Here is a 27,473-nt window from a genome sequence, read left to right on the forward strand (position 1 = left end):
ACCACAATGCCACAATAACCAAATACCGAAGTAGAGCAAACCAAACAGCGCCGCTGGCTGGCCAAGCAGGCACCATGACAGGCACTGACAGACAGCGAGTGCACACGTTGACACAACCGTCCCGCCCTGAGTTGAAACTTTGGCGGTGCCTGCAACAAGGCGCTTGGTTTTGCATACCTAGACAACTGGAGAGGCGGGACTCTTTACTCGTTAGAACGATACAGATGGTTAGACTCTTCCCGTCGGCCGTCGGTGGACAATGTACAGAAAAACGAACGAGCAACGGTGACGCAAACCCTTTCTTTAAAAACATTCGCACATCAGGAAGTAAGAAAGCAGAGCGATGGTCGAGAGACTGCAGATAAACTATCCATTAAATAATAAGATAGCTAACCCGGGGACAAATGTTACACAATATTTAGTAAATGACACTACATAAGTAGCTAAGTAGTAACATTAGAAACGGGCAGGAAGATAAGAAAGCATCCGCTATGTTATGTTGCTTAGCTAACATTCACGTTAACAGTGGTTAGCTAGCTAATAGCTAACATTACTGTAACGTAAACTTTTAACACTCAACAACCATGTTCAGTAAATATTCCTTGTTTTTCACGGCGGTCATTTAGCTCTATTTGACTTTAATGAACTTACAATCTAATAGTACCATGAAGAGTAATGTTACAGAAACATCATACAGAAGGAAAACCTCGGACCAATATTGGACTAGTAGGGATCTGATGGCTAGTTAGCTGTCTAGTGTTATAACAGTGTCTTCAATGGAGAGAAGCAGCGACGAAGGGGCAGCTACTGATGAAGAGGATGGAGACCAGGCAGCCGTTTGGATTGTGAAGGCAGGCAGGTCGGAGGATGAAGAAGTGGAAATGACACCTGCATGTAACCCATCAAAGACAACATCCACAGGTGGAGTACCAGACCCTTCTACCGACATTTTAGCGCTGAGGCTCTGCAGAGAACTTGTGTACCAGGATAAGAAGAAATCAGATAGGGAGACTGGACTAACGGTATCAAGTGGTGTGATGTCGGAAGGTCAAGCAACAGTTGTTGAGCCAGAGAGGGATGTACCCTCTGTGTCTCCCACCAGCTTCACGGCCATTTGTTCTTCATCCTCATCCTCATCTTCCTCTGTCTTGTCTCTGACACCACCCTTGCCTTCCTCTGTGGAGCTCCCTGATGTGTTGACTGATACAAGGCTAACTCTGGATGTGTACCAGGGAGGAGCAGCTGCACTGCCTCTTCTTTGGGGGTCTATCCCAGCGCAGCTAAGGGGCATACAGTACCTGAGACTGGGCTCTGAGGATAAACCAGGCCTGGATGGTGCACTGGATGTCCTACCCCATCTGACAGAGCTGCGTTCACTCGCTGTTCGGGGTACATTTCCGATTAATTTCCTGTGGTATCAGCTGCTTGTTAGTATAGCCATTAAATGGCTTAATTCACCTTGTTTCATTGTTTTCTTGGTTCCTAAATACAAAAGTAGATACAAAACAGTAAGTACTGTGTTAATACATTATTATATGGATGTCACTCTTTGTCGTTTTCCTTGCTTTGCTTTCTGCTTCTAACTTCACTTTTCTCTCTACTTCAAGGACACTGTTTTTATGACTCACAAGGTGACCCACTGTCTGGCCTGCTCACCACTTTGCCTGCATCTGTGTCCTACCTTTCTCACCTGGTGCACCTGGATCTCTCCTTCAACCAGCTCTCCTGTCTGCCATCCTGCCTTCTCAGCTTGCCTGTGCTGTCCTCTTTGCTCCTCTGTCACAACCACCTCTCAGCTTTGCCTCCTGATATAGGCCGGCTGTCCTCTCTGACCTACCTCTCCCTCCTGGGGAACAAGCTGGTCGTTCTTCCCCCAAGTCTGGGTCAGCTGAACGCACTACAGACACTGGATATTTCACATAACCTCCTTCAACAGCTGCCTGATGAAATTGGTTCTTTGGAGGAGCTTGTTAAGCTGGAATTGTCCCACAACAAACTGAAGCAGCTCCCAGAGAGCATGGGTAAGAATGTAAGGGTGAGTGGGTGTTTCAGGGAAAGACCAGTACAGTGATAAACTGGAATTCAATTTTTTTTTTTTTTAAATGTAAGTTATATTCATGAACACAGCAATGAAAAAAGGTATTAATGTTGTCTTCTTTGTTGCCCAGGCTGCCTCCTCGCTCTCAGGGAGCTTGCCATCTACAGCAATGAACTCCGCCTGATCCCACTTTGCCTAAACAAACTGCCTCTACTGAAAATAGATGTGCGTGACAATCCTTTGGGACAACCCTCAATCCCTCCTCCTCTCCCTCCTACATCTGGTGAGCAGATAAAACATGGCTTTAAATTGATCTGTGCTAACTAATAGATTAATAAAATGGTAATTAGAGATGGTGTTAACATTTGTTGTCAAGGTATTCACTCTGTTGCATCTCTGTTGTCTTACCAGATCAAGCAGAAACGAAAATTCAAGAGTTGCACCTTGGATTTAATGAGCACAGGTACAGTGTCAATCTCAGCAAGGAAATTACTTCTCAATCTGTATTAATAGTGTCAATTAAGACAATTTGACTAGATTAAGATTAAAGATGCCATGCTTCTTTTGCTCCTTAGTTTCTTTGTTTCGTCCACTGGGTGTCATGTGTTTCTCCCAGGGGGGGCTGAGCTGCTGTTCCCCCCGGGGTGCCTGGTGACAACCACAAGGCTGAAGTGGGCTGAGAAAAGGCCAGAAAGAAAGTGGGTGTGGCTGGAAGAGCATGACATCTTGCTGAGTCGTCCACTGGAACTTTGTCCTCATGGAATTACATTTCTAAAGGTACTGAACTTAATTTTTCTATGTAACACTGTCATTGAGACATTTCACAGATTTTGTACATGAAGATCAGTTTGCTTCTCATTTTTGGTATTACTCTCTAAAACTGTTGTATAATGTTGTCAGCGGCTCTGGAAGGGCTTTGACAAGCCTGAAAAAGATAACCTTGATTCAGTCATAGTGATGTCATCCAATGCATATAAGTTTGGGTTTAGAGACAGGTGCCAGTACCCAGAGGTCCATGTCCAATCTCCACTGGATGACTCCTTTCAGAAAGGTTAAAAATCAGCAACTTTTCCACTTTAGCAGTTAGCTTAGCAAAGTGCCATTGCAACCATAAAACAACGCTGCATGTCATCCTCCCTATCTACACCCTCTTGTCAAAAATCGTTACATCCGGTTTCAAAAAACCAAGATGATGATGTCCAAATTGCCAACTGAAAGGCTTCAAAATGGCGCTCAATATACCAATGGGTGATGTCATTGCTGCTCCACTATTTTATAGGGACTAAAAGTCTATTGATTTGTTGAGATATCTCAACCTGCTGCACATATTCTGATCCAATCATTACATCTGTGCTTCAGATGTCCCTCAGTTTTCTGGAAGTACAGTTCTAAATTGCTTGACTATGTCTTTAAATTAGCATTGTGAAAATATACATCTAATCTTTTGTGTTTTTCCACCGGTTTTCTTTACTACACTTGCCTGACAAAAATGTGCTTCAACTTTGAAATCTTTACAGCCTGTGGAGGTGTGTGTGCCATATCATCGGTCAAAAAGAAGACAGGTGGTGGTGCAGAGATTTGACGGACACGCATGGAGCACTCTGCCCACTGTTCTGAGGAGAGGAAGCGAGAGCCATAGCAGCCACCCTGGTGGACGTCCAGCCAGGGTAAAGTCTAAAAATAGATAAATAAATAATTTAATTACAGTTGTGCAGTGCTTTTTTCCTTGGTAGTACAAATTGTAATATTAGTGTTGGTGTACTTGTAGCTGGCTTGCTGCTCTGTGAGCCAGTTCTCCTGGTTTATCGCAGTGTCCAGTCCAGTAAAGGACAGTTGCTCTGTTACACCAGCTGGAGCCCTGCTGGTATCCAGCGCTGACCCTGGAGTTAAGCTCCACTTCCCTCCAGACGCCACTGTGCAGTCTCGCACTATAACCTTACAGGTAGGCTAGGCAGCACTCCATTATATTAAAATTTATGTCAATTTGTGGTTTGCAAGGCTTTAGTTTGCCTGTCTTTCTGTAGGTGCTGCAGGTGTGTGTGTCAGAGGTACAGGCACTGTGTGGTGATCCTCAGGCCAGAGTTAGCCCCCTTCTCTGCCTCTCCCAGACCCCCAGCATACATTTCCTGCAGCCTATTAAAGTTCAGGTACCTTTGCCAGCTGGAGTCACAGGTACAACATGCCTTCATGCTCATACTTGTTTATAACCGTATGTACCGGTATTTGCATGTATTAACACGTCTAATGCTTCTGCAGGCCATACAATCGATATGTCCTGTTTGCATCTGCTACATGGAGACCCCACTGCCCAAACCTGGACTGACATCACATCGCAAGTGTCTCTCTCCATCACCCATTTGTATGCAATTTTCTACATAACACATTTCTCCTGGTAAGTTTTAATATAATAGTCTCATAATGTATGTTTGATTTACACTCACCGGCCACTTTATTTGGTACACCTGTCCAACTGCTCGTTAACACTTAATTTCTAAGCAGCCAATCACATGGCGGCAACTCAGTGCATTTAGGCATGTAGACATGGTCAAGAGAATCTCCTACAGTTCAAACCGAGCATCAGTATGGGGAAGAAAGGTGATTTGAGTGACTTTGAACATGGCATGATTGTTGGTGCCAGAAGGGCTGGTCTGAGTATTTCAGAAACTGCTAATCTACTGGGATTTTCACGCACAACCATCTCTAGGGTTTACAGAGAATGGTCCGAAAAAGAAAAAACATCCAGTGAGCGGCAGTTCTGTGGGCGGAAATGCCTTGTTGATGCCAGAGGTCAGAGGAGAATGGCCAGACTGGTTCGAGCTGATAGAAGGGCAACAGTGGCTCAAATAACCACCCGTTACAACCAAGGTGGGCAGAAGAGCATCTCTGAACGCACAGTACGTCGAACTTTGAGGCAGATGGGCTACAGCAGCAGAAGACCACATCGGGTGCCACTCCTTTCAGCTAAGAACAGGAAACTGAGACTACAATTTGCACAAGCTCATCGAAATTGGACAATAGAAGATTGGAAAAACGTTGCCTGGTCTGATGAGTCTCGATTTCTGCTGCGACAGTCGGATGGTAGGGTCAGAATTTGGCGTCTACAACATGAAAGCATGGATCCATCCTGCCTTGTATCAACGGTTCAGGCTGGTGGTGGTGGTGTCATGGTGTGGGGAATATTTCTTGGCACTCTTTGGGCCCCTTGGTACCAATTGAGCATCGTTGCAACGCCACAGCCTACCTGAGTATTGTTGCTGACCATGTCCATCCCTTTATGACCATAATGTACCCAACTTCTGATGGCTACTTTCAGCAGGATAATGCGCCATGTCATAAAGCTGGAATCATCACAGACTGGTTTCTTGAACATGACAATGAGTTGGCTGTACTCAAATGGCCTCCACAGTCACCAGATCTCAATCCAATAGAGCATCTTTGGGATGTGGTGGAACGGGAGATTCGCATCATGGATGTGCAGCCGACAAATCTGCGGCAACTGTGTGATGCCATCATGTCAATATGGACCAAACTCCCTGAGGAATGCTTCCAGCACCTTGTTGAATCTATGCTACGAAGAATTGAGGCAGTTCTGAAGGCAAAAGGGGGTCCAACCCATTACTAGCATGGGGTACCTAATAAAGTGGCCGGTGAGTGTATATATTTACATTGTATTAACACAGCTTTGTGTGTGCCATCACAGGTACTGGCTTTGGTACACCACTACGCGCTGTGTTAGTGGGGTGGTCAGGAAGGTCTATCAAAGGCTAAAACAGTTTAGAGTCCAGTTCCTCGTCCTCCAGAGGAAGACTGATCCTTCACAAGTAATGCTACAGTGTTTACCTGCTACCAAGGTTGGTAATTCTGTGCTTTAAAGAGATACTTTGCCCATTTTCAACCAACTTTGTGTCATAACAATGTTGGTAGTACGTGTAAATGACATATGGTGAAATTTCCTTTATCTTACCAGCGCCCACATCTACTTACTCACAAGCGTCATTCTACATTCTACTACAGATTGTACTTCTGCATACCGACACAAAGAGTATAGAACCGGATCAAGAGAGTAAGCCGCCCCTCACCAAACTCAGATGAAACAGTAAAACTATATAGCGCTGATCAAATATAATCCAAGATTCTGTTAATCCATTGCCTATTTCTGCTGTTAAAATGTTTTAATCGTTTGTTAAATGGTGGCCGCTATATTAATTCTGTGACATGCTCGCATTACACCACCCATCAGTGGTCGCATTTATTGGTTTGCTGTGGCACAGTGCATTCTGGTAGTTTTAGTTAGTTTTTTACATTTTAAGCAAAAGGGAATACCACAGCCCCTTTTTCTCTGTTTTCTTTGGCCAAGTCTCAGAAACCCTGTTTCCAGCGTTAAAGTACTTCTTTAACTGTGTAGTTTAATAGATATACATTATTATCCTTATAACAGTCCTCGTCTCTCAGACTCAACACTGTGTGAGTCGAACGGATTTAATCTGACATCAAAACAGTTATGCATAAATGTTGAACAGTTATTGTGATGCTTCCTGGCCAGGTGGAAAGCAGAGTGCAGTCTTTGTCAGAGCAATATGACGGACCTCAGCCTTCAGACCTGTGTGACCTGCTGGAAGGAGAGCAGTTCTTTGCTGGCTTTGAAAGGGGCTTAGATGTCAGCACAGGTTAGAATTCCTCTAGGAGGCTCTATCTTTAATAAACAAAAATGTTTCTTCCCTTTCATTCCAGTGTCTTATGATGTGCTCTTGTGGAATGACTGTCTTGAAACAACTATGTGTAAGAAGTCTTCTTGAGACTATATTTTCCTGTTTTTTTCTCTCTAGAAAGACCAGATTGTGTGGAGGGAAGACTGTGTTTTGAGTTTTACTCCAGCCTGAAGAATCTGAAGGAAGTGTACATCTGTCCAGCTCAGGGTCAGAAGGGGCCAGTGAGGGGACAAGTAAGAGACAAACATCATATTTAAGAGAGAGTGAGAGTGCAGTGACTGGATATAATGATGTCTGCTGGTTTTTCTGTTTGCACACATATGTGTTCTCTGTCTTCCAATCTGGTCTCTTACCACTAAGGAAATTACTGAACCAATATAATCGACTATATAATCGAGCTTTCAAGATCCACAGTAATCTTTCAAAGTGGTCTCACCATTGCACTGCACTCATACTCTCAAACGCTCTGACTTACCAGAACTACATAAACAGCCACGCTATTACATTTTATTTTCAGATTCAAAATAGCACTTCACCAACACTTTCTGCACTTTTCCAGACACACAATATGACACCAGTACGCCTCACTAGGTCAGTTTCACAGGCACAGGTTTGGGCAACATCTTGAAAATTAGTTTTTTTACCTGTGTTACAGGTGTCTTTTTATAGAGGGGAGATTCCCAGCAATCTACCAGAGGAAGTGGCGAGAAAGAGGAAAGGACCTGACAGCCAGTGGCTGGCAACTTTACCACTAAGACTTCCTGTCAGTTTAAGTGACAGTTTTTTCTTATTACATATGATAACATGGATATGTTTTGCATTTCTGGATAGTATATGAATTGGTATGAACCTGTTGTGCATTTTGTCTCATACTTATATTAGAATATCCGTAAATAGAAAAAAAAAATATCTGCACATGATTATTTAGCATCTAAACTAGATGCTTATTTCTTCCAAATAAAGCAACAAAATAATGTTAGCGGCTACCTACAATATAACCTGAGGGAAACACTGCACATATTGTCTCCTCTCTGTTTTTTTCATAGGCTCTAAACTCAGAAAATAATTTCATTATGGAAGAGCTTCAGTATCCCCCTCTGAACCTGGGTGACCCTGAGAGTGGCTACCTGACAGAAGCCAACCTGCTGTCCATCTCACTTCAGATAGGACAAGACTGGCGTGTAATTGGCATCAATCTTGGCTTAAGCTACCAGGAGTTGGACCGCATCCAGTTCAAGTACAGGTAGAATGGGCCTAACTGCATCATGTTCAGCCAAAACTCCTTAACTGAACTCAATAATTACTGATTTGGGAATTGTATTTACAAGCCATTGTATATGTACCTACATATGTCGTTTTGATATCAAATTTCAGTGCAGTTATGTTCATTTTAAGGCCAAGGTACTGTCAACATGTCACACTACAAATTCAGAAATCTGGTTTATTAGGGAACTAACTAAAAAAAAAAGTAAAGTAAAGGAGGGTAAAGTTTAAAAAGCCTGTATTATATTTCTTGGCTAAATCATTAAAATGCGTTTTGGCCATTGAGGCCTTCATCAGGGCAAGTATAAAATGTTTGCATTTGAACTGTATCTTATAGCATTTTGCCCAGTAAAAAAAGTGTGTGTTTCCAGTTTAAGAAGTAAGTTACACATTAATATGAAAACAGAGCTCAAATATATTGGGAAAATAATCAAAATTCCATATCAACCCGACCTGTTTAGTCTAGATTTGTGTTAAACCTACAAGAGATTTAGATAAAAATGTACATTTTCTGTTTAAAGCATCTCTACATGAGTGAATGACGTAACCAGTGCGTTCACAAACGCGTGTTAGCACAACCAAAGCCTCTAAGAGAACAAGAGGGAATTGGAGAGATGTAATGTGAGTGAAGGAATACTGCAGTGGGAGAGAAATGGTAGAGGATTTTGATTGTTTTAATCTGCACTGTCAGCCATCACTAAGCCATCTGGGACACTGCAGGAGATTACATACAGACTGATGCTCATCTGTCCCTCCCACTGCTCCCCATGCTAAAAAAAACCTCTAGTGACACATCCTGGAGGAGTGAAAAAAATGCAATATGTAAAATCATACATACATGTTGTGTAGAGGTTTTAAAATTGTAATTCATTCACATGTCACTTTATCGATATGTGTATTTGTTGTAAGTTGTCCAATAGATGTTGTCCTTTGGAAACAGATGATGCATAGCCAAAACCTAATAGTTTATACATAGTTCATTTTCAAACTGCATGGAGATTCTAATACCACACATGAATGTACTAAAGTGTAGCCGATGTAAAATCTTTTTCATAATTTCTGCTCTCCTAACCAGGGACAACCTGGGAGCCTTGGTGCTGGACATGCTGTTCCAATGGGCCCGGGGACAGAGGAATGCAGGACCAGGAGCAGCGTCGAGGCTGGTGGCTGCTATGATCGAGAGCGGCAGGAGAGACCTTGCAGATGAGATCGAGGACATTGTCAATATAGGAAGGAGAAAGTACTCTGAGTCACTAAGGAGAGTGGGCCTGGAAGCAGAGAGCTCTTCCCTCTGTGAATCACAGCAGTAGATGAACCCACACTGGGTGCAGATGGCTGACTTACACTTGAGTAACCTGTTTGTTTACAATGTGCCCCCATCATCTCATCCTGCTGTCTAAACAACTGTCCTGGAGTACAAAAAATCTATCTTAACACAATCATGGTAGCCAGTTAACAGCTGGCTACACCTTTCAGAAGACGTACAGAAGACAGGGGAAATGGATGAACTGCATGAAGATGATGGCCTGAGGCTGGTACTTTCCACTTTCCTTTTTTTTATTTATATATAAACTGTCCCATTATGTAAGACAACACTGTGGAAGCCCATTTCTGACAGGAAAAGAAAAACAATGATGAAAAATTATATATGATGTAACAAAAAAATACCTATGGTAAGTAAACAATTATTAATCTCTAAGTCACAATCTGTTATCAAATATTTTTTAACTTGGTATGTCCTAATTACAAAGTAAGTACATTACTCATTACCATTTTGACTGAATATGTCATAATAAAGTTGGCCTATTAATGGTGCATTCCATCTGTATTCGGAAGTCAGAATTTCTGTGTATAAAGGCGGAAACACTCCCTCTGAAGTCTGATTTCCAGGTTAGGAAGTCAGACCTCACAGTACCCCGAGCGAGCCGACCTTTAAATCCAACAGTAGTGAAAGCTGTAGTAATATACAGTTTATTAGCACTTCATTTTTATTTGTGTATCATTAAATCAGTCTTAAACACAAGACTTGTCCAACGTCTATATGTGAGCATGTTGCTAAGCTGTTTGTATGCACACAAAAAACAGCCTAATGTGTTGTTTAAACTGGTATTGGTAGCAATGGCTAACCTGAAAAGAGCAAACCTCACAGTGATCTGCCTTGTTTTATTGGAATACAGTCATCTCAGTTGTGATGTCATTTGAGTTGTGAGGTAAATGGAATGCACTAAAAGTCAAAAGCATGGCTTAGAAAGATTTTTTTTTTTTCCCCTAGCATCTCATAAATTTAACTAAGTAAGTCAGATGTTTGACTATGCAAACATTTCTTAGTCAATTTCATTATTTATTTATTTTCATTTCTTGGCAGAAAGGTTACATGTTACCTGTTCGGGACCAAGTTAAGACCGTGACAAAGTTAAGAGGCAAAGCAAACACTGGGAGCTGTTGGCCTCTGGAGGCCTGGACTACAAAAGGAGTCCATGTTTTATGGCTATGTAACCTTCTTCATCGTGTGCCTTTGGTTACAGTACATTTCAGGACTAAAAAATGTATGCATGAATTTCCACAATTGTTTTTATCTCTAGGTAACTCTTATGTAAATAAATTTGTCTGTTGTATTTTAAACTTCACGCTGAGTCATTGTTTTAGCTGCATGCTGCACATCATCCCCAATATTTTCGCTACAGCCATTTTTCTATTTTAGTGTTCAAGGTCATGGGGTTGAGATCGTCACGATGACGTTGCGCCCCCATCCCCCACCCTCTACCTTTAGCTATTGCAAATAAAACATATCTGTACTTCTACTACATACCACTAGAGGACCCCTTTTTGAATCCCCTTTCTGTTTCTTGTATCCGAGTCCTACTCCATCGCCAGCTCCCCCCTCCTTCCCTGCCCTCACTCCCACCTCCTCTACCTCCCTCCACTGGACTCAAATGCTAGTAACACCGGTAACGTTAGGTTAGCAATTGTCGGTCTGTCAGCCAAAGATACAGAGTGTAAAGGCTTTGATTTCCTACTCCAACCACACCAGGAGAGAACGGAAACGGATCTATGTGTGGTATGTAGATAACAGGATCCAGTGGAAGTCTTGTTGTGAATCGCGGCGGGTGTCTTCTTCAGAAAATGTGTCTTGAATTGGCTTCAAGCCGTATACATTTACCTGGGAATAACGAGAAGGCGGCATATTAAACTAACGTTTAATGTCATGTGTTTTTTTTTAAATGGAGATGGAAAGCTTGCTAGTATTGACTAACGTTATCGTTATGTGTTGCCGCTTCGTTGTGAGACGGAGCAAATCATTTTCCGTTATGTGGCAAGCCTAGCATATTTTCCAACGTTACATATGGTGGGTATAAATATGAAGCTAACGTAAACGGTGGGCCGATAGACTGTTAAAATGTAAGATATACAACGGTTATGACTGTTAACGTTATTATAACAAAAGTAACGTTTTTCTCGGGTCGTTAATAAATGCCGATCAATATGTTTTGTCATATTTTACCAAAACCGAGGAGCCGCCGTTGGTGACAGGTGTAATGATTTTTTAATATCATTGTCAGTTTCTATGGAAATGTTAGTATGCTTTTGGGGTTTTTGGGTGTCACCACACAATAACCAGACCAACGTTACCAAATTTCTCCCGGACCTGCAAGGGACCACGGCGGCTTCCGCTCAGTAGTGAGAGTGTAATTATCGTGTTGGTAGTGGAGGGTAAACCACTTAAACTGTACCCACCTCCTTTTTCATTGGTAGAGAAAAGTGAGGCTACTCACTTCTGATCACCTCTGACAGGCAGACTCTACAACTAAACCTAAACATACTGTGTCTTCTTAGGACGGATGAGGATGCAAGGAGGGAAAGATAGATCATTTAAATCCGTTCTTATTCATGCTGAGTTTCTTGCCTGTTAGAGATAATTTCTAGTGACCCCCTCCTCTCTGCTGAGACCTTGAACTTCTCACAGAAGGGAAAATTTACTGCTAAGCAAGATGTCAAGCAGTAATGCATTTTTTTTTTTTTTAATAAGCAACCTTTTTCCTCAATGTATTGTTTAGGTCAGGGGTCTTCAACATTTTTTAAGCCAAGAACCCCTTAACTGAAAGTGAGACGGAGCAGGGACCCCCATCACAAAATAATGTATTACATTGTGTAAAAATTAAGTTGTATATTAAACTGGGTCTACAATAACATGTAGGATGGCCTAAAGCCTTAACAAATACATTTTGACATAGAATACTAAGCTATTAAAATAAGAATTGTTGACATGAGTTTCTAAATCATGTGTTAGTGTTAATATCTGTGGATGGCTATCTTAGTGACTACCTTACCTATAAGCCAGTGTGCTTATGACCAGTGTTTGTTTTTTCTCTACTAATCATAGATGTTGGATTCATGTCAATACATATTAATTTTCTTGGAAACTTATAAAAGGCAAAAATTTGGTGGCCCCCCTGCAGTTACTCTGAGGACCCCCTAGGGGTCATGGACCCCCTGTTGAAGATCTCTGGGTTAGGTCATGATGAGGCCAAGAAGTGCAATAAAGCACTCCTGCAGCCTTGAAATAATTGATGAGGTGAGCCATTCTTGGGTGTAGGATGACATCCTCTGTTTTCCAATGGAACTGTTGTATCTGATTTTTGACTGCAACGCTAAACATATCACTTTACTGTAATTCAGTGGAAGCATACCATTGGGTTAAATATGAATTTTATCGGCATGCAGGACTGCACACATATAGCATTTCCTAAAAGTATGCTAAAATCCAAGTGGCAAGAACTAAATTTCACTCTTCATGGTCACTGAATGGAAATGAAGTTTAGCTGTGCTGTTGGAAGATGCTGTGTGGGTGACAGTTAAACTCGTTCAGGCCATTCAAGGCCTTACAGTAATCTACAATCTGTAATCAGATGCTTCAATGCTGCATTTAGCTTTTTGTCCCGGGAAAGTCCACTCACAGGGGTATCATTATTTTCCTATCAAGGCTCTAGGAAAGCTGAGAGGGAGGCAAAACAGAGGAGATGCCCCAGGTGAATTTAGAAACTGGGCCACCAGAGACAAAACACTACACCACCTCTCTGCACTGAAGCGACATTTGTGCTTCTTGAAAGTCTAACCCAGCTTGTGATTTCTGATCTACAGCAGGTGGTTACAAAAATGCATAACTGCAGGTTTATTGGCTGCAATATGTAGAGCACCTGTAGTGGAAATGCATTACTGTTCCCAGATCATAACCCGCACTCCATTGGTTGTAAATGGAGATTGCAAGAGCTTTCATGAATAGGAATTAGGTTTATAATCCTGATGCTGTAGGGAAGAGGGAATAGTAATCAGATTTATCTGCGACACCACGATTTTCATTCCTTGTTTCCGCACGCAGTGCTGTAGATTTCCGAAAATAGACTGCATCTCATAAACCATTATTTTAAAAAAAGCATGCTAACAGCACGACAGCAGCCGTCCGGTTTGTTGTTAAGAACAGTAGACATACAGCCGTCAGTGCAGACAACTATTTCAAACCCAATCCTTTTAGAACTAAGTGAAGCAACAAATATACACAAGGGCAATATAAAGCTGGATGTAAGTCATTTAATACCAGCACATAGCTGTGCGTTAGACTTTTATACGGTATTCCAACAAATGTATACACAATTATTAAATAGTGTCTCCAGAAGGGATGTAAAAGTGGACAGATTGAGTTGTGTATAGGGATCTAGATTCTTAGATTTTGTGCTCTTGCAGCTCAGAGAAGTACGTTTGACAGAGGATTGCAGGAACATACTTACATCTGAAACAGATCTTCAGTACAGCTGGCTTAGAGCTCACAGTGCATTAATCAAACCAGTACATGTGAGACAGATGGACTCGTAACAACAACCTGCTCTGAGATAATGAGGAAGGGTCCTTGTGATTTCCATTTCTTTTACTGTCTTTTCTACCAACCACAGTAATATGAGAGGAGTGCTGACTACCACAGTGCTATGTCACTGTAGCGTAGCCACTCACTTCCTCTCGTATTACTCAACAAAACTGATTGTCATTTAGTCAGCCAGACCTTTGCTCTGTTTCACATTGGACGCCATGAACCTGTAATGGATAAGGTAATTTTTTTCTCTGGTTGATTTGAATAAGAGGAATATATTTTGCATTGAGTTTTGCATTGGAAATTAACTGCCATCGCTTTGTCTCCAGATTTTTAGTATCATGCAGGTTTATATTGATCTTTTTGTAAGTCTTTTGGGATTGAGACATGCCTTAGAGTAGATTAGTCGAAGCAGCTAGCTACATGTGTACTTTGCACCCACCCACCTAATTTCCTATTCATACTAGGACTAGTCTCGTTTTGCCGTACCTACCTGCCAGTTTAGAATACCAACACAAAGAAAGCCGAAAATTAGGGACATCCGGCGGATCTTCTGGCGGCACTGAAGAAATCCCCTAAACGTCGATATAGACTATAATAGGACTGATCCGTTATTTCACCTTTTTTAAGCACTTCCATTATACAGTTTTGTATTTTGTATTTTTTAGAAAGAAAAGCTTATCTTCCTTTTCTGAACAGAGTAGATACATGCCTCCTTCACTTCGTATATTTAACTATGCCTATAATGGTCGAACATTTTAGAAAATTAATTAAAGTAGAAAAAGGTTACATGAAATGTCACCATTACCAGTTATTACAGCTATCATCCCAGTATAAGTTTAAATTTTCCAAACATGAATGGGAAGGCCTTGATCTTGTTAAATTGTATTGAAACTATTCCAGAAAGATTTAAGAGCGTGTATTATGAATATTTTATTCATCGTATTCTTCTACATATTACCACCTCACCTAAATAATACCTTCAATAGATGTTAATCAGCTCACTTTTCAGGTGAGTCATTGACTTGAGAAATCGAGTATCCTATTTATATTTATTGTCCCTGTGTTTGAAACATTTGTATATTACATTATTGCACTTCATATACTAACATGTGGTGTCATTCATAAATACTATATATGTAAATCTGTATGCTGATACACCCTCTGCCCCTCCTTTGTCGGATTACATGAACTGGATCGTTGCACACAATACCTAAATGCATTTCACTTTATATAAGCATTGGTCTATGAACTTGTAATTAAGTACTTTAAAAGTTTAACTGACATGTTTTTTTTTTAGGAATGCCTAACTTCTAGCAAAGAAGATTGCTTGCTACTTTACTGACAAAGTTCAACATGGGGTTTCAGTATGCTCCTTCAGTAGAGCAGTGTGTATTGCCTCATTGTTCAATTTGAAATGATGATCAAGGGTCAAAAAGGGAGCTGTTATCTGTCTCAATCTCTGCCCGAACTCTCCACTAGCTCTTTCATCAAGTGCGTCCAATGACTGGCTGAGATAAGTTGTTAAGTTCAAGGTTCAGGGCAGGAGAGTAGCAAAATCACCTTGTCTATTGTTTACTTGCTATATGCTATATGCTTATCTGCTTTGGAGGTGAAAATTCTAAATTTGACCTCTTTGTGACCACGTGTGTGTGTTTAAGAGAGAAGATAAGTAACTTGTGTGTTTGATAAAAAAGTGTTCAGTCATTTCAAATATTTCTTTTATATTTTTTGTCTTGCAGTAACTCTCCTCTTTAATAGTGTAGTGAATAGAAAAATGACCTTGCAATCCTTTGCAGCCTTTAAAGTGGTGTACTGATGTGGCTATGTTGGGTTTAAAGGAAAGAAACACCACTTACTCTTCAATTACCTGACCATTGGTTATTTATTTTTTCCTGCTGTGAGAAAGAAAGGAATTCCTTGGAGATTCTGTTGATGAATGATACCACTGTCCTGTGGACTCTGCACATTGAGGCTAGTTGTTTCCATACAGACTCCAATTGTCATGACAAGACAGTACAACCAAGCTATGACTGTGGGTCAAGTAAATGTCCTGATGCAGACACAGTTGTGCGGTGTGGATGAACTGTAGTGCATGAGTAAAGCCTGATAGAGATTGTAAGAGATGTCAGTTTGATAGGTGACTTATGTAAGACTGCAGTGCTCTCCACCACCAATACATTTTCTCCTCGGTCCTTTTACTAACAGAACATATTCTTCTGTGGATTATTGTTTGAAGAGAGTCAGTGTGCTGACTGTGGAGTTCAGGAGGAAGGCGGTGAAAAGGAAATAGGGAAACAAAAGTAGCAGGCTTAAAGCTAAAAGGTGGGCTCCATATCACAGCTGGATGGGGAAATGGTGAGGTCAATGAGGACGGGTTGTGAAGCAGAGAGGGCAGCCTGCCAACACGGACCAGAGAGGCGGCTTGCTGACCTGCTTTGAAACACCGTGTCTCCTCCTCCCTCCTCTACCTCTGGAGCAGCCAGCGGGGACCTCAAGTCCCCATCCAAACTAAATACACCAGACAACAGCTGCATTCATGACCAGAAACAGTTTTCAGGAACCTAAACATCCACCCATGTTGCGCAATCTCTCTGAATCTGAGGAATTAGTGATATTAGTGTGAGTGAAGATGCACGTCACAAAGAAACTCACAAGTCAGCAAAGATCTGAGATGGAAAAGCTGTGTTTGTGAGTCATGACTCGTGACTGAGGGAAATGATGGGGGAGGGCCGGTGAGGAGGAGAGAGAAGGAGGTGGTTGCATACGCAGAGGCAGGTTGGGATTGGTGAATGAAGGGGGTGGAGTGAATGAGAGGGGAAATGAGAAGCATCCTTTCACACTGAGGGCATTCTATACCTAAAATATGGAGCATATAGGTCACATCAGACATACACTATTTCCTCTTTTTTTATTTCCTCTGTTTGCTCAGAGGACAGAGCTTTCCCTGTACAGTATGGATTGAGTCCCACGATGAGAGAGCTCATGCATAAAACACCAATGTTCAAGGACACGCACGATCTACATGTTCCAATGATGAGAAATTTGTTTTTACACAAAGAAATCCCTCCATATTGATCTCTAAAGCTCTATTTTAAGGAGCTGTCAACAATGTTGCCTAATTATGCTGCACAGTGGTTAACTATGGAAATGTGTCTTGTGCTGGATTATATTTGATGTGTTGAGGCTGCTCTTACATTCATCTGTGGTGTATTGTGAGTCGCTAGATTCAACTGTGTTTAGTTTCCATTGTCCAACTAGAGCAATACTGTTAGCATTTTGTCTGTATGTTGTTAGTCAGGCTACGACTTACTACTGCTGACCTGCCACCCCACATGAGGGCTGTATTTGGTTTGTTTCACAGCGTACCTAGGAGGAGAGTCAGAAAGTTCTTCTTACTGCCATACAGCCCCCGACCCTCGCTGGGAGGCTTACATTACCTTTTGTAAAACCTTCTATCCCCTTATACAATAAAATACCAAGCCAGCGTTTTTGCATAAACAGGAGGCTGAAATGGACAGAAAAAAATTATTTTTAAATCTAAACAGCTTAGTGTTGGACACATTCTCTCTGTCAGTGCTTAGGCAATTTCTTGGTAATTTGATGTTTTTTACAATGGGTTACTGCCAATCTTTTGCTGTAGTTTGAGAACCCATTTTTTTAGGTTTCAGCTTGACACCCCATACTAGCACTTCATCTCACATCTCACTTCTTAAAACAAACCACACCACACACACACAACACACACACACACACACACACCACACACACACACACACACACACACACACCACACACACACACACACACACACATCTCTCTGAAGTGCTTTCAGCTGTTTATTTAGGGTTGCACTTTGAATTTTTGATACCTCTAGCTCTTATTCCTTTGGATAGAAATGTCTGCCAAATGATTGCATATTAACAAGACATACAATTTATTTACTCTACCTGAGGCTTTAGTTAATTTTTATGGACAATGTTCACTTTTTTGACATTTTATAGACCAAACAATTAATAAATAATGAAAACAAAATGAGTTGCAGCTCTAACCAACTAATATTGATTTTTAGGACATAAAACTAGTTTTGACAGTTTATTTTAGGTGGCGTAACAGCATGTTACTAAAAGCAAGTCTATGTTGTAATGTTTGTGAAACATTACTGCATTTTAACTTTTGAAATGTATTGATCCTCTATTTTGTTGGAACGTTTCTGCTAACAGACGCTTTTTGTAAGTGTTTAATGTGACATTTTCTGTTTCTTTGCAGATATCCCCCAACTTGAACAACCAAGAACTGCAAGCGAGACAAGTGGACAAGACACAATCAGGCTACATAATCCCACTTGGACAGCAACACGCTAGTCTAATAAACCGACCACTGAGTGACTAGCTAACAGACAGATTGACACTTTGACCAGACAGGGCTTTAGATAAATGGCTGACAAGCAGATCAGGTAAGGTGGAATGTTGAACGACTACAAACAAAGCAGCACTTTGGCCTTGTTTTCATCTATTGACCCTTTTGTATTTCATTTTTTTGTCTCTTGTCCAGTTTGCCTGCCAAATTGATCAATGGGGGGATCGCTGGCCTAATTGGAGTGACCTGTGTGTTTCCCATTGACCTGGCCAAAACTCGCTTGCAAAACCAGCAAAATGGATCTCGCCTTTACACCAGCATGTATGATATTTCTCTATTTGACTTTTGCATATGAATATATAAACATATTGCTAGGTTATAGTCGGGGCTAATCAGTAGTACCACCCAGCTTGTCATAAGATTCCTAGGTAACCAACATACCACAACTGTGTTTGTGTGTTTCAGGTCAGATTGCCTTATTAAGACCATCCGGTCAGAGGGGTATTTTGGGATGTACCGAGGTAAGTTTTAATTGTTTTGTAATGTTTGTGAAAAAAATGTGTGAGCTCACTGAAGTATAAACAATGAGAGCAACAAAGATGTTAGGTAGCAAAGGGTTCTGATTACTTTCAGCTTCATAGTGAGGCTACAGACAGCAAATACAGGGATCTGTGTCTCTCTGGCAATTATCTCTCATTCTCTCTCACCCTTCTTTGTTTTCTCTTTTTCTTCTCTCTCTTTCTTGCTCTTTGTCCTTTTTATCCCCCCCCCAGGAGCGGCAGTGAACTTAACACTAGTCACGCCAGAGAAAGCCATCAAATTGGCTGCCAACGACTTCTTCAGGCATCACCTCTCAAAGGATGGGTGAGGCATGAAAGTGCTAACAGGCTGACTGACACACACTCCTCACAATGTGATTAACTGGCGTATTTACTAACATGTTACCGGACACATTAGCTGTCTGTATTCTTACTGAGGCTCTAGTTAATCTTTCACCGTTCTGTTGTCTCTTCTGAGGCATCAGGTATTACACGGTGGTTTGTCAACTGTCTGGTTTAAAAATACAGAACTGCTTGTATGTGTGTCAACAGAAGCCCTTTCTGAACTTGTGTTAAAATTAGCACATGGTGGTACCACATGCCAAACATTAGCAACCATCATCTGTATGTCGGAATTTCCTGAATGAAAAGAAAATGGCACTGGAAATTAGAAAGACAAGGATATTCTATCAAGGGGGTATTTTAAGGTGAACAGTCGGATTTAGAGTGAAGCTCAACATTCAGACTATGGTTTAGGACATGAGCAGAGGGTTAAAACCAGGTAGTGGTGACAGTTGAGTTTAGCGGTTCATGAAAGATATGTGGGGGTGAGGGTGTCAGTGTGCAATGTGTGATATCAAAAAAAAAAAGGCACAATCTGGTTTAAAAGTTAAACCAAAAGCTGTTCTTGTACTTTTTTATCCCTGTATACATAGTTGCCAATGCTTGAGAGAGAGAGAAAGTAAAAAGAAAGCTCAATGTTTGTGTGGACAAGTGTTTTAAAATCCAAATATAACCCAAACAGCATAAGTGACATACTGAAGTGTAAAAGAAGCTGTCACACCAAGAAGGCAGGTGTGCGTAAGTTTATTAGTGTATTTGCTCTCTGCATACCAACCACCTTTTCTGAGTGTTTGACAACAGCTTACACTGTATGTTTGAACAAAAAGCACTACTGCTTCACATCAAAACAACGAAATCTGCATTCACCCACAGAAGTCAAACCGAAGTCATGAGTGTGCTGCAGGCCACTGGGGCTGCAGCTAGGGCTGCACGATATATTAGGAAAAGATCTAATTGCGATTATTTTGACTGACAATTGCGATTGCAATATGGTTCATGATTTTGGAGGGAATGATCATTTTTGTATCATTAGTCTCATTTTCATTGAAAAAAAATGATCGAAGTGTGTTTTTTGCGAGGATCTCTACCAACAAAGATTTTTTTTAGTCTGTAGGATACAATTTGTAGGCTGGGAAGTCTCTGCAGCACCACAATATTTCATTTTAGAACGGTTTGACACATATTTTGCCTTTAATATAATTAAAGATTGCCCCAAATAGGGATATTGCACTAGTTCATATTGCAGTTTCGATAAAATTGCAAATAATTGTGCAGACCCAGTTGTAACTAAGGATAAGTGTGGTTCAGAAAACAGTAAAATAAAAATATCCCTCATAATTTCCCAGAGCCCAAGGTGACATCTTCAGAATTCTTGTTTTGTCTAACCAACAGTCTAAAACTCTAAACCATTCATCTACAATTTTTTTTTTCCAATGATATACAGTATACCAGACACAAGCAGCAAAACATCATTATATTTCTGAAGCTGGAAGCTGAGAATTTCTAACATTTTTGCTTGGTAATAAAAACATTAATGCATTATCAGTTTTTTGCAGTCATTTTTCGTTGACTAATGGTTTTAGATCTGCAGTCCACTGATTTAGCATTTGGGATGGTTCAGTCATGTTTCCCTTGAATTACCATCATCACTAGTATTATTAGGGATTGCAAGAAGAGAAGATAGATTAATCTTCAAAGAAAAGCACAGCACACTGACTTATATGTAGCAGCACAAACACTTATAAACTCTGTCTCATTCATTGTCAAAGTCTGTCCTCTCAAAGTGTGTGGTGTCTAGCGTGTTGAATATCCTCTTAGTGTCATCAAACTCATGTCCAGTGAAAAGAAAAAGAAAGTCTTAAAGTCAGTCACCCTACCCATTGTCCCCTGAGAAAAACCTCAAGGTTTCTGGGGCATCTATCTACATCGCTATGGTGACAAACATGCATGCTGATGAATGATTGACTTGTCTGGCCCAGCTTCTCACCTTGTGAATTATTAATCTGCCCTTGTGCCTGACATGTTGATATAGAAGACAAAGATTATCATCACCAGTGCAGGTGCGGACAACTCCTCTTTCGAGGACAGCAGAAATAAAGTTGTCTGGCTCTCACACTGTCAGTCTAGTGCTTGCTTTTACCTGATCTTGCTTTTCATGGTCTTTTTTTTCTTTTTTTCAGAAAACTCACTCTGCTCAAAGAGATGCTGGCAGGGTGCGGGGCAGGTACATGCCAGGTGAGTGAGTGAGGTGCTGCTTTAATTGCATCCTCCTGTTCTCCATCTGTTACTGCTGCCTTTAGCACTGCCAATGTCATCTGACATAAACACAACTGGGCTTCAGCCATCGCCTCATTTATCACTGCTTGCATCTAGAAGAAGCCACGAGCATGTATAAATGAGAGGAGGTAGTAGCAGAAACTACTGTTTGTCTCTGTAGATTGCCCCTGTTATCAGGCAGCTAGATTTGACTGATCATATAAGATGTTGTTAGAGTTCTTGGACATGTGCACTGAGTGAGCGAGTCAAGAAGGAAATGCCTCTTGTCAGTGAGGCCAAAGGCTTCAAGTCCAAGGAACGGGATTAGATTAACTGTAGCAGATTTTGGATTAAGATTGCGTTTGAGAACATGGCCATCTCACCCTTAATCACGTTAACTAGTTACTACTGTGTGGATTACACAGTAGAGCTGACGTGTAGCAAATGGATGCCAGTAGTTCTACACTGGACACATGTTTTGCCTGACACACTCAGTACTAATTAATCGTTGTTCACAGTGTGCCTCTGTTGACACTGTACCTGACACCTTTATTTTGTTTTGTTGCAGGTTATTGTCACAACTCCTATGGAGATGCTGAAAATCCAGCTCCAAGATGCTGGACGAATTGGTAAGAGGAAATTAAATCCAGATGGCTGTTTTAGCAAAAAGTGAAGTGTAGGAGAAAATATTGAGACATAGTGGCCTCATGTGGTCATGTCATAGATTACAACAGGTTTAGTGTGGTTTCTTCTTACTGTCATAAATCAAAATGTCTGCCCACATACGGTTCTGAGCATTGTGTGTTTCGAGTAGCTTTATAAGATGCTTTTTCTGTTATAATGTTGTGTTTCTTATGTTCCATAGAGGCTCAGAGGAAGCTGATGCCAGAGACATTGGCAGCAGGGACTGTGGAGACCAAGTCCCCCACAGCCATGCAGCTCACCAGAGAATTATTTAGGGAAAAGGGTATTGCCGGGTTGTATAAGGGCCTTGGTGCCACGTTGCTCAGGTAAAACAGATCTGGCAAATAGTTCACCAACCGACTGCAATGAACTTCACACACTTACTGTGATTGTCTGTATTTTTTGTAGGGATGTTCCTTTCTCCATCATCTATTTCCCTCTTTTTGCCAACCTGAACAATCTGGGCAAAAGAGGCGTAGATGGTCCTGCTCCTTTCTACGTGTCGTTTATATCAGGCTGCCTTGCAGGAAGCACAGCTGCTGTTGCCGTCAACCCTGTCGATGGTGAGCAGTGGGACTGTGAACATTGTTACAGCAATGTGTGCACCATTAGTTGATGTTAAATATTCACTGAGCGTTGTGCGTTGCAGTGATAAAGACTAGACTGCAGTCGCTGAACCGAGGGAGCACAGAAGACACGTACAGTGGAGTGACTGACTGTATCAGGTGACCTCATTATGTCTTTACATACTGCTGTGTCTGTGTATTGTCAAGTCAAAATGGATTTAAAGTGCATTATCACACATTTTACAAAAAAAACAATGAAAACAGCAGAAACAACTAACAATGCAAAAGATTATCAAGAAACACACATTTTAATAGAGATAAAACACCATCAACACCTACTGGCACATAACTAACGCTGGCTGTATGTTTCAATTTTAATAATTAGCTTTTATGTGCTCTCTAGGAAAATCATGCGTAACGAGGGTCCATCAGCTTTCCTGAAGGGGGCCTACTGTCGAGCCTTGGTCATTGCACCTCTGTTTGGCATCGCCCAGGTGATCTACTTCCTGGGTGTGGCTGAATATCTCCTTAGTTTCTTGCCTAAAAAAGACAACTAAGAAGCACATACTTTCTGCCTTTCCCTCCCACAATGCATCATACCAATTGCGTGAGGATTCATCTCATTCTAAAAGAAATACTATATGGGTCAGGGCATGACCGATCATTACATTTTGTTTTTTATTTAAATTTGTTGTGTTGAATGTGAAACCAGTGTAGGAGGGAGCCTTTGTTCGCCAAGCTGCCTATGGTGGCACACAACAATCCAGTGGGCATGCTGAGCTAGCTCTCTGGAAATGAAGCCACAAAATATCAGTCAAAGGTTTAAAGAAATATTGCTTTATAATTACAGCATTTTAATGCATTTTTGAATATGATTGTTGAATTTTCAAAGTACATGTACTGCCCTTAGTTGCTGCACTTGTGCAAACCCTACACTATACTAATTTTCAACTCCATTAGTCTCTGAATGAAAGAGACTAAGTTATCTATTGAAAATGACACACCGTAACTACCAAATTAAATTCACATACTTTACTTAGAAAGATATTTGAGAACATTCGAAGAAGAAGATATTTACTAAAATGCTATTCAAAGAATTCAGATCTTATGTCTTAAAAGATAGTATATTTAGAAATAGAGCAACATATACAGTATGCCTCTGTTTCAGACAAAGACCTAGGGAATGTGTTGATGTGATACCAGCTCACTCCCTATGATCTTTCCTGAGAAGCCACATCCCTTCCTGTAAGTGGTTGTAATGAACTCAGCCATTCAGCTCCGAGAAGACTTTGATTGCCTTGGCTTTTTAAGTAGATCAGGTTCCATCTGATATTTAGTGCTACCACAATGGTTCGATTGTTTTGCCTCAGCGATAAAGATATCTCCTGTTTCACAGTTACACTCTAGACCGAAGAGACAGTGTGCAACATTTGGGCATTATGCACGACCAATCTAGATGTACACAATTTTTTAAAACTGCCTCTATGCTCCTTTCTGTAGGTCGAAACTGTCAAGCGTGTTGTAGTTGTGGCCACACCCCAATCAGTGATGTCACAGCAGAGGTTTTGCCTTGGAGGGATGATGGAAAACACCTGCTGTGACATTACTGATTGGACTGTGGCCAAAAGTGCTCTGCGCTTTAAAACTTTCAGTCCACAGAGAGCAGAGCGGCAGTGGTTTTCTTCCCTGTGGGATTCATTGTGATTTCAGATGAAAGCTTTAGCCATGAACACTAAATGGGTTGAAAGCAATTTTAATTAATTATTAGTAGATATTTAGTAATAATGCTGACAAATGGTCAGACATTGCATGCTGAGGCCTCATTGTGGAACCATTAAGACCATAGCTGGGACAGTGCTAACCCTTTAGATCCAGACGTAATTATTATTGTTTACAGATGAGTTCACACTTAATTTAAATTATTTGTCCAAACTTGAGTTCAGTGGCAGGACCCAAAGAGCTAATGATAAACCTTTCTTTATCAAAAAATGAAACCAATGTGTTTTCAGTGTTCTATGATTTTTACCAAACATCTCGGCTTGTTTGCTTTAGAGGTTTTGTTTGCTTTATGCTGCTAGGGAAAGCAGCACGTCGTATCTTGTTTATGCATCACAACACTGAAGCCCCGCCATTGGTTTATCTCGCCGGAGATCAAGGTGACTTTGATGTGTGTAATCCAATCACATTCCTTCTTTGCTCCCACTGTTCAAGCAGCTTTTCAATTGTACTGTTGCACTGTAGATACGCAATGCAACTTTTCAATGTATTATCATTTGTGGGAGTGAGATCTATTTATCGATAATCCTTATAGGCAGTATAGCATTATATATTTGTATGTGTTGTTTTTTCTGTGTCAAAGTTTCCACCTTAACTATATTGTACATATGCAGATGATATAAACTTTATGTTTTAGGATTTATTGTTTGATTTCTAATTTGTGATGGCTTATTTGCACACCTACCTCTCCAGCTCCCCCCTCAATCCATATTGTTGTGATTTTATGTTATGATGGTGTGGACATATCAAATGAAGAACCATGTTTTGGTGCAACAAGCATCATTTGAACTTAAATGCAGCATATTGATGGTGTTTTTTTACTGTGTGCAAAGGGAAACACTAGCGCAGATCTACAGTCGGATGGTTTTTTTGGAGGTGCCATTTCTCCTGGTTAAGTTGGGTCAACCTATCATCCTGTTTCTACAGTTTTATCAACCAGGACCAAACATAGCGTTATATAATGATGGTATAAATGTAGTTTTAAGTGAATGACCTCTGGCACTACTAAAACAGTTCTGAAAGTGAATTAAAGCCTGGGCAAGTCCAATAAGGGCCTGCTGACATCAGACTGTAATTCTAACATCTGTCTTCTTGAAAGGTGCTTCATTCATGAGGTAGCTGCAAAATGACATTGATGGCACTATCGACCAAGGCTGTGCCTACTGAATCACATGCAAGTGAATCTCAGCTTTGTCAGTGTGTTAACTGAAAGCCATAGGCCAGGGAGGGACAACACAACTGCTAGACATGGACTGGCACCTCCAGCCATGCTGACAGATGTCAGCTGAGCTACAGGAAAATGGCAAAAAGTTGACTCGTGTGAGCTAGTCTTTATAAATAACTGTTGTAGTTTTTCAACATTCCGATCCAGTTCATCTCATATATGCTGTTATTGTGATCATAATGCCTATGTTTGTGTTGTTGAGATTATTGTTATGATTTTTTAACTTCCCCACCCACCTCATTGTTTTCAGATTTTTTAAAATCTGTTTCTTTGTTTGAATCTTGAAAACGTGCAAGTCACTGAGCTGTGAATTTTCACTGACCTTCTGCATTTGGTTATGTATGTGCGTGTGTGTCTGTTTGATTGTGTAGTGCTGTAGTTGATGTGTAGTTGTTAGTGTGACACTGCGGTATTTTTCTCTGTGATTGTCAGACCCATTCTCTCTCCCCTCTTCCCTTCTATCCGTCACACTCCTCTGTCATCTACTCTCCCCAGCATCCACAGCTGGGGCTGCAGGTAAATGCTGAGGAGTTCTAAAACACCAAATGTATAACTTAGAGTGTATACAGTCAAAGAAAGCACAAAGGATTATTAGGCACAAGAGACCACATGGCCCACCTTGAATATACTCAGACAAAGTCCTTGGAAATCCATGTGCTGCTTTTACAGGAATGAGTTATAGTCTGATTTATTGCAGTGGAGATGTCAATTGAGATGAACTTTTCAGTTTTGGAAGTAAGTTTATCTATGTCTGTAAAACTTGATCCATAGGGCTGAGGCGACTTATAAGAGATGGTGTCCACTATGTCACCAATCAGCAGTTATCCACAAAATGTATATTGCCTACATATTCTAAATGAATCAGATATAAGAATGTATCTTAGATATTATGAGATGTATTATAATTATAGTGAAGAGTTTATTACATTTTAATCTAAAGATTTGTGCTTTACACATTCACTGAAAACATTCATGAACCAGCTCACTGATATGCAATAGGTAGAAGCCACACATAGATACACACTAAAAGAAAAAAACACAATGTATGATGCAAGTGGGGATCTTCCGGGGTCTCTTCACAGCCTCTGTTGTCTTCCTCCAAGAGGAATTGTGCATTATAGCACTTTTAAACAAGGACCCTCACCCCACTATCCTTCCACAAAGTCTCTCTCTCTGTGGCAAAGAGGGTGGTTATGAATATGTATAGTGAATGACACAGTTTGTCCTAAAAATTTATGACAATGTAATTGAAAAAAAACAAAAACAAAATATTTCCTGTCACAATTTGCTGTTCAATAAACTGACTGTCCTGAAATTGCCTGATGTAGTCTGTACTATGGGTTACACCTTTTCTTTTTTACACTCATCAATGTATCTGCTTTCAAGGTCCAGTAGTCCTCCGACAGAATACAAAATGCAGTTTTTATCTGTAAAAGTGCGGTGAAAGCCAAACAGCAGTGCAATATTTTGAAGAGTGTGAGGATGACATTGTGGCTCCTCAGGGCATAAGAGTAACCAAGACTTGTGTTGTGGTGATTTGCTGCCTCATTTAGCCACCAGGTGTCAGTGTGGGGTTGCAGGAGAGCTGTAGTCCTGCTGTGGTGGGAGTGGGGAAGAGTGTGAGAAGCAGTGCTATGTACTACAGGTGTATGCTAAGCTTGGGTGGTGTGTTGCAGTAAATCACGAGCTCCGATCTCGCTCTCTGTCAGGATCCTATTCTCATTCATACTAGTTTCTAGCTCTTGCAGCTGTGATGCTGCTTGTACACAGATGTGCCTCTGTGATCTGTGTGGTTTCACTTGATAAACAAGGTGTTTCTGTGTTAAAAATTTGCATGGAAGTGTCTTTTCGTGTGG

The 27,473-nt window shown here is 40.9% G+C and overlaps 2 protein-coding genes and 2 long non-coding RNA genes across 6 annotated transcripts; 2 read left to right on the top strand and 2 right to left on the bottom strand.

The window, feature by feature from the left end:
• Positions 1-221: 221 nt before the first annotated feature.
• Positions 222-10,527, top strand: pidd1 (p53-induced death domain protein 1). 2 transcript variants are annotated; one of them, XR_004333187.1, is made up of 16 exons: positions 222-1,389; positions 1,608-2,021; positions 2,169-2,321; positions 2,450-2,501; positions 2,614-2,815; positions 3,556-3,705; positions 3,807-3,980; positions 4,063-4,210; positions 4,295-4,430; positions 5,739-5,889; positions 6,582-6,705; positions 6,865-6,980; positions 7,403-7,510; positions 7,794-7,990; positions 9,086-9,683; positions 10,376-10,527. XR_004333187.1 is itself a non-coding variant. In XM_032524212.1 (15 exons), exons 1-15 carry the CDS (start codon positions 777-779, stop codon positions 9,318-9,320), a joined length of 2,973 nt encoding a protein of 990 aa, XP_032380103.1. In that variant the 5' UTR covers positions 222-776; the 3' UTR covers positions 9,321-10,033. The 2 variants fall into 2 exon arrangements, 1 of the variants encoding a protein (XP_032380103.1); XM_032524212.1 differs by lacking the exon at positions 10,376-10,527 and having other exon boundaries at positions 9,086-10,033.
• LOC116694494 (uncharacterized) lies at positions 3,865-6,106 on the bottom strand. Its single transcript, XR_004333189.1, has 3 exons — positions 6,051-6,106; positions 5,564-5,571; positions 3,865-3,876 (listed from the first exon to the last, which is right to left on the bottom strand). It is a non-coding gene; the product is annotated as an uncharacterized LOC116694494 (long non-coding RNA).
• LOC116694493 (uncharacterized) lies at positions 8,514-11,756 on the bottom strand. Its single transcript, XR_004333188.1, has 3 exons — positions 11,641-11,756; positions 9,083-9,206; positions 8,514-8,806 (listed from the first exon to the last, which is right to left on the bottom strand). It is a non-coding gene; the product is annotated as an uncharacterized LOC116694493 (long non-coding RNA).
• On the top strand, positions 10,802-26,932 carry slc25a22a (solute carrier family 25 member 22a). 2 transcript variants are annotated; one of them, XM_032524216.1, is made up of 11 exons: positions 10,802-11,068; positions 18,140-18,326; positions 18,425-18,550; positions 18,695-18,750; positions 19,003-19,093; positions 21,291-21,345; positions 21,935-21,995; positions 22,232-22,376; positions 22,459-22,613; positions 22,700-22,775; positions 23,020-26,932. In XM_032524216.1, exons 2-11 carry the CDS (start codon positions 18,307-18,309, stop codon positions 23,171-23,173), a joined length of 939 nt encoding a protein of 312 aa, XP_032380107.1. In that variant the 5' UTR covers positions 10,802-11,068; positions 18,140-18,306; the 3' UTR covers positions 23,174-26,932. The 2 variants fall into 2 exon arrangements, with proteins under 2 accessions (XP_032380107.1, XP_032380108.1); XM_032524217.1 differs by lacking the exon at positions 10,802-11,068 and adding an exon at positions 12,700-14,108.
• The last annotated feature ends 541 nt before the right edge of the window (positions 26,933-27,473 follow it).

The sequence above is a fragment of the Etheostoma spectabile genome, chromosome 8 (genome assembly GCF_008692095.1).
Source record: "Etheostoma spectabile isolate EspeVRDwgs_2016 chromosome 8, UIUC_Espe_1.0, whole genome shotgun sequence".
NCBI lineage: Eukaryota > Metazoa > Chordata > Actinopteri > Perciformes > Percidae > Etheostoma > Etheostoma spectabile.

Bases quoted from the DNA above. Each gene is read 5' to 3' on its own strand.
- pidd1 (XM_032524212.1), top strand. From the start codon at position 777: ATGGAGAGAAGCAGCGACGAAGGGGCAGCTACTGATGAAGAGGATGGA. The intron at 6,706-6,864 runs GTTAGAATTCCT...TTTTCTCTCTAG, and splicing joins GGGCTTAGATGTCAGCACAG to AAAGACCAGATTGTGTGGAG. The intron at 7,511-7,793 runs GTCAGTTTAAGT...TTTTTTTCATAG, and splicing joins CTTTACCACTAAGACTTCCT to GCTCTAAACTCAGAAAATAA.
- slc25a22a (XM_032524216.1), top strand. From the start codon at position 18,307: ATGGCTGACAAGCAGATCAG. The intron at 18,327-18,424 runs GTAAGGTGGAAT...TCTCTTGTCCAG, and splicing joins ATGGCTGACAAGCAGATCAG to TTTGCCTGCCAAATTGATCA. The intron at 22,776-23,019 runs GTGACCTCATTA...TGTGCTCTCTAG, and splicing joins GGAGTGACTGACTGTATCAG to GAAAATCATGCGTAACGAGG.